Below are 13,212 nucleotides of genomic sequence, written 5' to 3'. Positions count from 1 at the left end.
TTAAGTGACAGACTAACAAAAAGTAGATAATTGGCAGAAAATAATGGTTCAAAGTATGTTCAGGACAAGACCAAGTCAAATTAAGAATCTGAATTAAAGTTGATTAACTATCTCATCTCTGTCTCTTTCAGCTGTTTCAGGGAGAAGAAAAGGCAAACCTATGCAAAATTCGTAAAGGAATACCCGTAAAGAATTGCAGCTACAATTACAGCAAAAGGTGTAATTGCAACTGCATCCCACACTTTTCAGATTTATATTTGTGTGCCCTTTCAGAACCATGCACCACTTTCCTTCCAGGTCACAACAAGGCAGTTTTGTAGAAAGCTACCACAGACAATTAGACAACATTAAATTTGATCTCATAAAATGCGAAAAGGTTTGATGGGTTTCTATGCTGCTGTCACTTAAAACGTGTAAAACAAAAAACACAGATCATCAGAAAAGCCAAATCTTATCACACTTCGCAAGAACATAGAGTTGCTTCTCTTCGACAAGTTACATAAGTGGGTCATAAAACCCCTTCGCCCTGGTCCTGGAAAGTGACGGGAGTGCTAATTACAAGCACATTCGCTGGATAAACAAATGGACGTTTTATAGACACAATAAATGAGTCACGGTTCAGCTACGTGAGAGGTCAGATCCGGGAGGCTGATCACACAACCGCGCTGCCCTTTCGCAGCTCTGCAGATGTTCAGACGGAGCCCATACAAGGTCCTGCAGCTGTGAGTTTATTATATCTAGTTGTAGCTGCAGATACACAAATTCATCGGGGAGGGAAGAGTTTCACCTCCATGTATGGCGCTCCTCTGGCCAGAGCAACAGGATGCGTGCTTCTTGTCAATAGAGAGGCAATGCGTTCCCAGAAGAAGCTCCAGGCTCATAAATCAGAGCCTCTCTCAACAAGAGGAGCCCTTTCCAAGTAGATGCAGTGCTGTGAAAAAGTATCACCACCCCCAACTTACATATCATGCAAATTTTTTCTTTTCTTTTTTTTTTTTGTCAGATTTGTAAGTTTCAGGTCATCAAACAAAGGACAATAGCAGACAGAGGCCGACCTGAGTGATTACAGTTAGACGTGTTAATTACATTGAATGAAAATTACTGAAGAGTCATTTTCTCCTAAACCAGTCGAGGCTTTACAGTGTCTGGCTTTGATTCTTTCACACCACTGTCAGGACTTTTACAGCAAAGATGTTTTTTGTGCAGAAATGTCTTCACTCAGTCACAGTGGAGAGATATGTTGGCCTGTTTAAGGTTATGTTACAACAGCTCAACTGGATTCAAACATGAGCTTTAACTAGACCAATCCGAAATATAAATTTTGGGGGGTTTATTGTCATTCAGAGGTGGACCTGTGAGTGCTATATGACACAAGTGGGCTTTAGCGTTCTCATTTTTTCTGTTAGAGAGCTCTAATTGATGGCAGCTTCAATCACAGTCAGTCCTTCAGGTCCTGAAGGGTGAAAATGCTTTTTTTTTTTTTTTTGAAGCAATGTAAACCCATTCTGATTTGGTTCTGTGAAAATAATATAATTTGAGACCATTCCTCGGTGAAGTCTCAAAGTCAGGGCATGAGAAAGAACGCTCACAATGCAGGGAAAAAAAAAAAGTCCCAAATCCTCAAGCCTGTCACTTTGCATCCTCAAAGCTTAGTGCAGTCTGTGGATATGAGCCTCGGCAGCAGGACAAAATGTAAAGTGACAAAAACAAAAAAAAAAGAAAGAGTCACAAAGAGAGTCAGGGTCAGCTATGAAATTCACCCTGACAATCTGGGGCCCGTTAGGCTTGAAATCTCCTGCAGGATGGGAAAAGGAGGGGATATATTTCCGCTCTCGAAAGCCTCCCTGCTCTATCAAGTTTAGCTGCGGCTACTGTAAATACCTCTGATGGATGGCATATTTGCAGACAATATCCACCAACTCTTTGCACGTGCGTCCTCTCTCCTTACCTAAAGCTGCCTTGTTTGCACACGCAGTGGCAAAGGACACCAGACACCACGGAACCTGCCTTTAATCCCTCAACAGTCAAACAGGTTACTCCGCACTCTGCAGAAAACCACCAGACGCATCTCTCCGTTCAGCCAGGCAGGTCGTCACTACCTGTTGTCTTCAAATTCTGCGCTTGAAACTCACCCCCACCCTGCTGGCGTCGACCTGTGACCTCTCCGCCTCAGCAGCGCACCGGCACCTCGACGCCGGCCATCTCTGCACTTTCTCTCACTCTGTCTGAGTGAGAGACTGAGTGAGAAACTGGCCAGGATACACAATCTCTCTCACACTCGCAGCCCTTGTCCCGCCTGCCGGCGCGCGCAGGACTTCCCGGTTGACAGCCATCGTCATGGCAACCCACATTTCAGCACCACGGTCAAAAAAGGCGACCTCCTCCCCTCAGCTCCTCCTGGCCCGTCAGTTTCCACGGACGCCTCCTCCTCACATTGTTGTGATGAGGTGATATATTCGCAGGCGGTGGGGAGGCAGCCGAAGGGAAAGGCAAATAGTTCATCACCTTCACCTCCCCAATCCGTGACTCCCTGATGTCCTGTCCTAACTTTATCTCCCTCATGCCTCGCTCTCCTTTTGTAGACATGGCTTTTGTTGTATAGATGTGTGTGTCGGTGTGTGTGTGTATGTGTGTGTGTGTGTGAGTGGGTAAAGACCAGATCCCTGCCTGGCCAAAGGCTTGATAGGAGGGAAAAGAGCCTCTTCTGTTCCTGCTGCAGCTCTGGGAGTGTTTCAAGGTGATTACTCTATCCCACATAGTCAAGCACTGACAGCACAAGTCCTACGGAGTGGTTTCCCATGATCACGCACGTGCACGCACACACACACACACACACACCCCACACACACACACACACACACACACGCACGCAGCTGTAATTTTGTATGCCAATGTTGGGAAAACAGCTCGGAGCCTGATGGATGTTTGCCCTGGTGAAGGCAAATTATTCAAATCAAGAGATGTGTTCTGCTCACAGATAAGTCAGTCAAATTTCAGGGCTCATCACCGATTGTCATCGCCAACAACAGCCTGTTTGTTGTACAGGGCTGTTCCTGTACAAATAAAAAAACCAGGATTTCCAGTTTGCCTACAGCTCTTGCCAATGAAGACAAAGCTCAAAATCTCTCTTTTTGACTTGCCTTGGCCGTGTCTCTGCAGCCGGCTGTGCAACACATCCTCACCCTCAATCAGGTCAGATTGTGAGCATTTGAAACGGGGGAAGAACCTTTAACAATTAGCGGCGTCAACGTATTTACTACATGGGAATGTTGAGAACTACTACCCAGCCACAAGTTTTTTTTCTTTTAGTTACAAATGCAAAAATTATTTTGCTGTGAATGTTTAGTTGTAAACTCTCCATGGTATGTTTCACTGAAAATATTCAGATTTTTTTGAGAACCTTCTGAGTTTTTGGCCGACCCAAATCATGAAAGGAGGGGTTTAGATTCTCATTTTCTTGGTCTAGAAATACCTTTTTATTTGTTTGTTCTAAGCAACAACAACCAGATTTGGGTCAGCCTTTCTGTTAATGTGTTTCAAGTGTTATTAGTCAGATTTCATCAATCTGTGTCCCTGAGTTTGTTGTTGGGTAAAGGCTACTGAATCTTTGTGTTCCTTCTTAAAATGAAACAAAAACGAAAGAAAATAATGTAGCTATTAAATCACTCTTTGATTTGAACCTAAAATTTTGCATTTGACAAAATTTTCCCTAAAAAATTAAGAAATGTGTGCAAAAACTGCCTGTGCTGGCAGAAATCCTGATGAATCTGCCATCGTGTCAATTACCCGGTTTAACGCTACCTGCTAAGCGTGAGATCATTTCATGGACTTCCAGATATTTTGGTAGTAATAAAACAGGTGATGGCTATTTGGGAAGAGTACGTGATTGTAACGAAATGACCAGACTTCATCATCGGACTTCATCATTGAGCCCCATTTTTATGCAGCCTGCACACCATCAGAACAGAAATCCCGTCACTTTGAGGTCAAAAAGACAGAAGTTGTTTGAGCCAAAGCTGCATGAGATCAGACTGAAGTCAGTGCCACAAAAAAAAAAAAAGTGGCATATTTTTGTGACGTCCTGTTGAAGGAATTCATGCTCTACTCCCAAACTGTGTTTTTATTGTCAGTGGAACACAATACACCTGAAGATAGCATCTTTAATGAGTAATCTATTTGTTTTGCCGTCGTCGTGCTGCCCGGCTTTATGCTGAAACCAAAGCATTCAGCCCTGTCAATAATTTAGTGCGGTGGCTCGGCTGGGCAAAGCCTGGGGGCAGATATCCATTTACTGGGCCTTTCGCCTCGTGGGGTTGTTTTTGCCAAACACTTTAGCTCGGGAACATGATGGGCATGCTGGGTAATGAAGGCTCCCAGAAGGGGAGCTCACTTCATAATGTGCGTCCTGCTGGAGCAGACTTTCACCCCACAGTCATCACATCTGACAGCCTGTCACCCTGCAGCTTAATGAGGCAATCACGCAGGAGGACACTGGGAGATTTGGCGTTCGGTTGGCAAAACAAATACAAGAACGAGCTCCTCTTTTCCAGCTCTGTTTTTGTTTTTTCTTTTACTTGGAAAACACAACAACAAGTGAGGCAGGAAGGAACCCGGCGCTGAATCTGGCGCTTCATGGTGAGGGATGGATTCCTGCAGGCCATTGCTGCACCGTAAAGACCCAAATGCTGCTCCCATAACACACGGTGCCAGCAGTGCCCTCCTGCCGAGCCTCATTAAAAGGAATAACAGATTCCAGTGAGCAAACAAACCATGACACAAACTGGTTACGTCATCGAAACCATCACTTGATGATTATGTCCCAGGGCTTTTTTTGTTTTGTTTTGTTTTGTTTAGTTTTTTGTTTCTTGTTATTTGTACCACCAGGTTCCCCGAGACAAGAAAGATTGCAAGAAATCAATGACAATATCACCAACTGCAGATACGTCTACATAGAGACGTGCACAGGTAGATTTAAATCAAAATGTACAGAAAAGATAGGAACCTCTTGCTATAATGCACAACTCTAAGCACTGATGGATGTTTTTGACAGCAGTCTTGGATCATAATCATTAAAAATGTACAAATTCCTCTGTGGTTGATGCCTGTCATTTTGTTTTGTTTTTATTTTCATTTTTCTGTATGAAACTGTAACTTGGACACATTTGTAACAAGTCCGACCTAAAACAGGAGGTAGCTTTCAGACAAAGATCTGCTGATAACCTGCCTCTGAGCTGAAGGTGTGAATGTGGCACTGTCTGCCTCACATGACACATGATTGCTAAAAAGTTGCCCAACAACATTGTGAAGATAACCGAGGAAACATCTCAACAACAACATCAACAACCCAACAGTAGCCATGCGACGAGCCACTTTTTCACTCAGAACTGACATCAGCCAAAAGGATTTCAGATCGGTTTTAAAATGAAAAAGGTTTGGAAATCAAGAACCCCCATGCGATTTTCTCCCTGTCAGCCTGATCTTGGTAGGAGATGTGCAGTACTCACAGACGAGTGCCGGCTGCACAGCGATGTCTCCACAGCTCTGCAGACGAGAGAGGAAGTGAATGAAAAGGAAGGAGTGAACTTCACAACCACCACTCCTCTCTCCCTTTTTTCGCCCTCCCTCTTGTTTTTTTTTTCTTTCTTTCTCTCTTTTTGAGGACAACGGGGTTGGCTTTTATCTCTGCTGAATGATTCAGCCCGGCCTCTGGATGTCTGAATGTCTGACTGGCTGTCCGTGGGCAAGCACACATACAAGAACACGGGCCTGTGTTTATCGTGTGTGAGCTTGTACTTTAAAGCTCATCGGGGAGAAGCTGCTCAGTAATAGTTTCCATCCACAGCTGGAAGTAATAGAGACTCCCATCCAGGCACAGGCCGCACTGGAACCACCCTCCGGTGTTTCACACGCTGCTGAGAGAGGGAGCCCGTTTCGACGGCCGTCCTAACAAACGGGACTGAATGACACACACGTCGTACGTCATCGCGAAGGGGGAGCGCTCGCTGCAAACACACAAAATCTTACAGAGAATTGCCGGTTCAGTTTCTAGCACAAGTATGTCGGTGCACTTAAAATAAGATGAAGTTCACTTACAAGTAACTTTTCAACTAGAAATAGGAGCCAAGTGTTAGTCAGTGGCTCCTTCATGTCGAAGATAAAGTACGTGAAATAATCTGCCAGTGAAACAGAACTTTTTCCCATGTTGTTAGTTGTAATATGGGGAAGTTACAAAATGGAAACATGCCTTCTTCCACTGGCAGACCATTTCACTCATAACTCAAACTTTGCCATCGATATTAAGGAATCATTGACTTAAAAGAAACTCCTACACCAAGTTACTTGCAAGTGAATTTTGTCTTATTTCAAGTGCAAGTCTCCACTTACCCTCAGTGAGAAGAAAACGGAACAGTCAAAAAGGTAGAGTGAGAAACGTCTTCTTAAATGCTATCGAGTGATTTAGCTGCTTATCTGTGCAAATGTGAAGTGTCTGTTCAATGTCTGAGTAGTTTATCTGGTAAATCCCACTCCAAGGATTCCTTCACTCCGCAATCCAAGATAAATATTTAACAGGTAGACTGTGTGATCAGGGATCAAAGGTCACGCCTCTGTCCATTCCTCTGGAGCTTATCCACACGTCCAACTACTCGGCTCTGAACATAAGCTGCTCTGACTGGACCGTTCAGATGAGTAGTAAACTCCCATGGAGAGAGAAAAAATGTCAGTTTCCTGGATACTTCGTTCTTGTTAAGCTGCACGAAACTTACATTGAAATCTGGGATTCTGGGGGGGAAAAAATGACAAAATGTTTTCTCTGTGACAAGAGGCAGTTTCTGAAAATAAAAAAATAAAAAAAGAACATGGAAACACAATGCAACTTGCCAAAAATATCATGTAAGGACATGCTCACACTGCCTCTCAGTGGTTTCAAAATGAATTGCAGGGCCAGAGGCTTTTAGAATTGATGAATGACTGAATGTACAGTGAAGCACTTTGCGGTCCTCTGACACTAATAAAACTCTACATAAATGATAAAGTACTGGCTTTTTATCATTTTGATAAAAAAAGATTCACAGCAAACCAGCAGTCAGGATAAACTAGAAGTGCTAATATCCATAATGTAACTCAACCCAGTTTATTTTATATAGTATCTATTTAATTTATGCTACCATGGCTCCTGCAGTTTCACTCAACTTTTAGCAGATTTAGGCTGGAAGGATTGGCTCTTTTCATTTTAAAATAAAAATTTCAATAAATTAATGCTGACTGGATTATTAAGGTGTATTAAGTTTTCTTGTTTGCGTGTTCAATGTATTAATGTGCAGAGGAATAATGGAATGGGGTCATCAGCAAGGAGCAGATGCACTACTTGTAGATGGAGGCTCACTGGCCTTGTAAGACTTCTCATAAGGAAATCAACACCCGTTTCACGTTGTACTTTTTTAAAATACAGCATAAAAATTTTATTTTTTAATTCTCAATTTAAAATTAATAAACAATAAAAAAATGTCAGAATTTTCCATCTTGTGTGATGTCATGTTTAAGTATTATTTATAAAAAACCTTTCTGAATTTTTTATATTTTTGCATCTTCATACATTCTCTTGAAATTGTATGCTCCGCAGTCAAAAGGTCAAAAGTTTGTGATGTTCTTTTCCTGGTTGCAGTCAAAATGCAGTCTCAGCAGATTCAGTTTGGTGCTAGCTGTGTCCAGCGTTGGAGACCGTGCTGCCTTCAAACGTCGCTCCAGTGTCAATCTTCATTCGACACAGTGGACAGGTGCCAAAGTGCACCAGGACTCTGGAGGTGCAGCGGAGGCAGAGGCAGCGGTGGCCACAGGGCAGCGTGATGTCAGCCTCTCGCGTCATACACACCACACAGCGCTCGTCTGCCAACACAGGAGAGACGTTAAAGTTGCAACATGTCAGAATTTCTCCATCCTTGCCTTTCATGAGTTAAACAAAATTCAAAACCTGCTGGGTTTTCCATACTTCGGCAGGAGATACAGTCATCAGATTTTTCCCTGCGTGTCGTAGAATCGGGTTTGAGACCGGAGGGCCGTCTGACGAGAGGTTCAAGTGCAGGACAAGATGTTCTTTTGAAAAGCAAATCCTTTTTCTCTGAGCCTGCGGCAGAGAATCAATCAGACATTTTTAGCATATGCTGAAGGCTTTGTCAGCGAAGAACAAGAAGATCAGTCAAAACGTGGGTGTGTTAAAATTACCTAGAAGGAAGATGGAGCACGTCTGACCGTAGACATCAATCATGGCCCAGAGAGGATTTCTGACGCCCACTTCCTCTTGTAGCTTTTGCTTATTGCCATTGTTGTTCTTGTAATATATGTAGCCATCATTAGAGACCCAGAATTCCAGCACTGAACCTTCCTGACAGTAGGACTCGTGCACAGGGACGGCCCAGTGGCCCGAGGTTTGGGTGAGGTTGGGCACGGCAAAGGGAGGCAGAGGCAAGGGTCTGGTAAATGGCGGAACGTTGGTGAAGCCCACGCGCAGGGCTCCTTGCCAGTGTGGCACACGCTTCTCCACCAGCACCCGGACCCTCTCGTAGGTCCTCACAGGGCGGCTGGTGAAAACAACACCACCTTTGAAAGTGTCTTCAGCTCTCTGGGCACGTCGGCCGCCCTCGCTCAGACGGATCTTGTGACCCATCGTCTTAGGATGGAAGGTCAGGGGGCCGAGGCATTGCAGGTCGCAAATGTGGGTCGTCTTTGGGTCTGCAGGGGAAGTAAAGCACCTTTACAACCTTCAAGGAAGCTCCACCATAGATGATCTCCACCATAAACATATCGGGATTCTTATTGAAAGGTTTGGCGTTTCTTTTATAGAAATCTTCATCAAGTTTGATACTTCAGTCAAGAGACTACTGATCTCTGATGTTATTTTTCTTAATTTTGGACTAATTTTTTTCCCCATGCTTTCATCAACTTTGATCATAACAATTACATTGCCAATTTTTAAGTCCTGGTCATGTAAAAATCTTTTTCATAAAACATTTAATAGGAAGTGAATTCATAAATATTTCTTAATAAACCGCCAATATATATTTAAAGAACTAGGTTTTTTGTCTGTGAAAAAAAGAATATCATGACAAGATTGAGCATAATTTGCATATTAATGAAGCAAACACATCAAAAAGATATGCTACTTTGCTGCTTTAAAAAAAACTTTTTAAAGACATTTTTATTGCAAAAATGATTTTTAAAATACAAATGCTTTAAAAAACAACATTTGATATTTGTTTTTAGTTTCAGGGTTTTCTCTCATTGCACTGAAATTAACATCCGTACCAAATTTCCCATTAAGATACGTTGTAGTTATCATACCATGTCTCTTATTGTTATCGTCTTCCATCGTCTTCCGGCTGTGCGATCTTCCGTCTCTCACCTCTAGCTCTACAACAGGACACACAAAACAGGGGCATGTTTTTGTAAATAGCCGCCTGAGCAATAATTTTTTTTGTGAAATTACAGCTGCAAGCCTCTTGGGCAAATTAAAAAAGTCTGTTTCTTTTCCTTTTCAAAATGGTGTCTGAACGTTATTTTTCAACAGGATCCCAGTCGGCGTCAGGTCAGGACGTTGCCAGGTCCTGGAGCTTCTTCTGATGCTGAATCAACCCATTTAGCGTTTCCATTTCGTAGTGTTTCATTATAGAAAAAATGAACATACTACATGTTTCTATTCACCACACTGTGAAATTTTGTCAAAACTGAACTCTGAAAAAAAATATTTCCTTTTCTCCGATTCAGATCTCAAAGTCTAGCAGCAACATGTTTAACTGACATCTCCGTGATGAAACATTGATATGGGGCAACATTAACAACAACAATCAACACTGATTAGCACTAATTAATTAATTAACTAACATTAATTACCTGACAACATTAATCTGGAGGGGGTTTTTTTATTTTAGGGTATTTTGGGGGGCATATAGATTTCAAAACAAGGTTTCTAAAGTGGAGAGTTTTAAAAACTGCTTAGCATGCTTTCTGCACTCTCTCAGAAAAGTAAAGAATGTTGGCGCTATGTTTGATCATATTAAATAAGTTCATAGGACCTCCTTCTTTTATACTTTCAATATTACAATAATAAGAAATATCCGGTCCAGAGAAACACATCACTGTTCACACTATGCAGCATTATCACTGAGAATGACAGGTCATAAAGTCATCACTTCCAGATCCAAATTCTTGTTGCAGAAGTGAACTGGAAGCAGTGTGACCAGAACAGCACTGCGTTCTGGTTCACGGTCGTCCACTCCCAGTGGACGACCGTAAAATGTTTTGCTCTGCACTTGCACCGTTCCAAAGGTCAGTGTGCTTGAAAAATGAAACTTTTTGCTTTTCAGCATTTACGCAATGGTTCAGCTTACAGTGGAAAATTCCCTCTGTTTACATTGTAAGTGGTAACAGCAAAATTTCTCCTCGGTAGCTCTCAAGGCTGCCAGAGATGAACGTAGCCACACTTGTACCTCAGTTTGAGATCCGTGGTTCTAGAAGAGTCAGATGGCTGAGTTGAGCCGGTAATCTGTCGTTCTGTACTTTCCCTTTGAAGCCCTATAAAAGCTGTGTCACTATTTCCAGCGCTTGCTCTGGTACAGGTTCTTACTTACCCTACGAAAGGAAACCACGACAGCTGAGTCCATGTAGTAGAAGAAAGGCTTTTTCAAAACTGTGTAATCCAGTAAAATGTTAATGTAACAGTAAAATGTCTACATAGCTTTTCTGTGAATTGCCACTTAGAGGATTCCTTCTTGATTCGGCTCCACTCTGCAATCCAATGTAAATTTACAACAAGCAGACGTTGGGATCAGAGACCAAAGGTCACATCTGCTCGCAAGTGCATCCACACCTCCAATAACACTGCTCTATGAGACGGTTGATGAATGCAATAGATGCCTACAGTGTGAAAATGTTATAAATTACCATGTTGGTTAGATGTTAGACCAAAAATATAGACAGCATGGGAGTTTCTATGAGTGGTCTTGGATTGCACAAGCCCTTGCTTTGAAAGATTTTTCAAACACCAGAAAGACATCTCTGCAGCAGTCATCAGTTACTGAAAAACATGGAAACTAAATGCATTCTGCCCAAAATATCAGAATTGATTTAGCTTCGCAGTTTTGCAATGGAGATTCAGATCTTAAGTGGCACCACACTGCCCCTCAGTGGTTTCTCAATTAAATTGCATAAATCACAGTCATTTTTTTTTTCAGTACAACAGACTAATGGCAAAAATGTGTCGGAATAAATGAAGTTTAGCAAGGAGGCAGGCTTTCTGGACGTGTTCTGGTCCAAAACGTGCAGACTGAAACCAGAACCAAAACCAAAGACCTTGTAAAGATGCTGGCTGATGTTGATGAGACAGAGTCGTTATCCACAGTGAAACGTTTCCTATAGCGACATGGACTGGAAGCCTCTCAGCAAGGAAGGAGTGTTTACTTCAAAAGAAACACAAAAAGCCAGATTGCAGCTTGCAATTGCTCACAGGCACAAAGACCTCCTAACTTTCTTCCAAATTCACAATGGTGCTAAGCATGCAACCAAAGTGGTTATGAAATGGCTTATAGACAACAAAGTCAATGTCTTGGCGTGACCATCGCAAAGCTTTGATCTCAATCATGTTGAAAAGTTGCGGGTAGATCTGAAAAGGCGTGTGCAACTGAGGCAGCTCCACCAGTTCTGTCAGGAGGAATGAGTCAGAACTCCACAAAACCTATTGTTGACTTGAGGAAAGAAACCTGGGGAGTTTCACCCAAATCACACAGCTTAAAAGACAATTATTCCTAAAACTGAATGGCAAGGGTGTAACTTTGTGTTGCAAATTGGTGGGGACAAAGAAAAGCTGGGTTTGGGAGGGGATGATGATGATGTACCCACAATCACTGGAAAGCCTTTTCTTTTCTAGTGCTAAAAATAAAGCCAAACCTTTCATGTGAACGTCAGACAGTCTTATTCAATAAATCAGGATATACGTCCTGACCAGGCTTGTCAGATTAATAGCATCTTTCCAAAATAATCTTTTAGCAGGCATAAAACATATGCCTGCAATTTTAAATATGTTAAAACATATGTTATATATATATATATATATATATATATATATATATATATATATATATATATATATATATATATAATATATATATATATATATATATATATATATATATATATATATATATATATATATATATTATATATATATATATATATATATATATATATTATATATATATATATATATATATATATCTATATATATATATATATATATATATATATAGAAACAAAGCAAATTTCTCTTTGTATTGGTCCATGATTTTATTTTACTTAACAGGACCCATAATTAAATCATTAACATTAATGAATGATTAATTAATTAATGATAAATTTAACAAACTTTGACTCCAATATACTTAATGAAATATTTCATCCTATTTGATGATTGCTCTGAAAATGAACAAATGAACAAAAGATGGAATTTGATGATTGTATTTTTTTTCTTTGTTTTTGTTTTATTTGTTTGTGGCAACCAATGACCAATAAACCAATAAATAAATAAATAAAACTTCTAATAAAGTTTTTGCTAATTTTTCTGACATTTAGCTAATAGAAATATTGTTGGTATTTATAGGTAATGTAAGACAAGTGATATTTGGTCTGACTTAACTTCAGACAGTGAGATAAAAAAAAACTGTGCACTCGTCTTTTTAGTCAGTGTTCAACTATATATAATGTTACATAAAATGAAAGAGAATATACTTGTTCAATTCAAAGAGAGGAAAAGCTTTTGTAAGGATTGTGGATGAGTCTCCTGTTCTCTTCTTCTTCTTGTGCATTACCGCCATCAAGTGGACGGAGATATAATTCAGAAATTCATTTTTCCCATAAATCTTCAAGTCTTAAATGAACTAAAGTGTATACATACGCATACTCTCGCATACGCATACATACTGAATCCTCTCAGACAATTTTGTAAACTTTAAATATTGAATAAGTGCTTGAATTGTATCATGTGTTTGATGCTTCTCGTGATCCCTGATGCTCCTTGTTGTGCATCATTTCCCTTCACACCTCGTCTCAGTTCTCGTTGGATTATTTCAGTGCCGGTTGCTACCAGTGTCAGAGTATGTTGCCTTTAATGTTCATTTTCTCACTATAACTTGGGTCCACCATGTCTACTCGTAAATGGTATATCAT

General features: G+C 40.9%; 2 protein-coding genes across 12 annotated transcripts in view; both read right to left on the bottom strand.

The window, feature by feature from the left end:
* The window catches only part of sorbs3 (sorbin and SH3 domain containing 3), a 28,420-nt gene extending 21,900 nt beyond the window's left edge, over positions 1 to 6,520 (bottom strand). For 3 of the 9 annotated variants that reach the window (XM_055048849.1, XM_055048855.1, XM_055048854.1), the window contains exons 1-2: positions 6,385 to 6,519; positions 5,505 to 6,019 (exon numbers count right to left, since the gene is read on the bottom strand). The gene's annotated coding sequence lies outside the window, so the exon portion shown is untranslated. Of the gene's footprint in view, positions 1 to 2,132; positions 2,750 to 5,504; positions 6,020 to 6,384 lie in introns of those variants that run through there. The other 6 variants (XM_055048857.1, XM_055048851.1, XM_055048852.1 and 3 more) reach the window with 6 other exon arrangements.
* A 993-nt stretch (positions 6,521 to 7,513) lies between these two features.
* Positions 7,514 to 10,778, bottom strand: LOC129372086 (E3 ubiquitin-protein ligase NEURL3-like). Of its 3 annotated transcripts, none has more exons than XM_055049109.1 (5): positions 10,482 to 10,778; positions 9,337 to 9,405; positions 8,221 to 8,727; positions 7,970 to 8,122; positions 7,514 to 7,884 (listed from the first exon to the last, which is right to left on the bottom strand). In XM_055049109.1, the coding sequence occupies exons 2-5, from the start codon at positions 9,362 to 9,364 to the stop codon at positions 7,697 to 7,699; spliced, it is 876 nt and encodes a 291-aa protein (XP_054905084.1). In that variant the 5' UTR covers positions 9,365 to 9,405; positions 10,482 to 10,778; the 3' UTR covers positions 7,514 to 7,696. The 3 variants fall into 3 exon arrangements, with proteins under 3 accessions (XP_054905084.1, XP_054905083.1, XP_054905086.1); XM_055049108.1 differs by having other exon boundaries at positions 10,623 to 10,778; XM_055049111.1 differs by having other exon boundaries at positions 7,988 to 8,122; positions 10,623 to 10,778.
* Positions 10,779 to 13,212: the final 2,434 nt, after the last annotated feature.

This window comes from Poeciliopsis prolifica, unplaced genomic scaffold (genome assembly GCF_027474105.1).
Source record: "Poeciliopsis prolifica strain line A6 unplaced genomic scaffold, Auburn_PproV2 SCAFFOLD028, whole genome shotgun sequence".
In the NCBI taxonomy this organism is placed as follows: Eukaryota; Metazoa; Chordata; class Actinopteri; order Cyprinodontiformes; family Poeciliidae; genus Poeciliopsis; species Poeciliopsis prolifica.
The sequence above is the reverse complement of the archived record's forward strand: the minus strand, read 5'-3'. Positions and strand labels throughout refer to the sequence as shown.

Coding starts and splice junctions, on each gene's coding strand:
- LOC129372086 (XM_055049109.1), bottom strand. CDS start 9,364: ATGGAAGACGATAACAATAAGAGACATG. Junction 8,123..8,220: donor GTGCTCCATCTTCCTTCTAG/GTAATTTTAACA, acceptor TCTCTGCCGCAG/GCTCAGAGAAAAAGGATTTG. Junction 7,885..7,969: donor AAGTATGGAAAACCCAGCAG/GTTTTGAATTTT, acceptor CTGTGTTGGCAG/ACGAGCGCTGTGTGGTGTGT.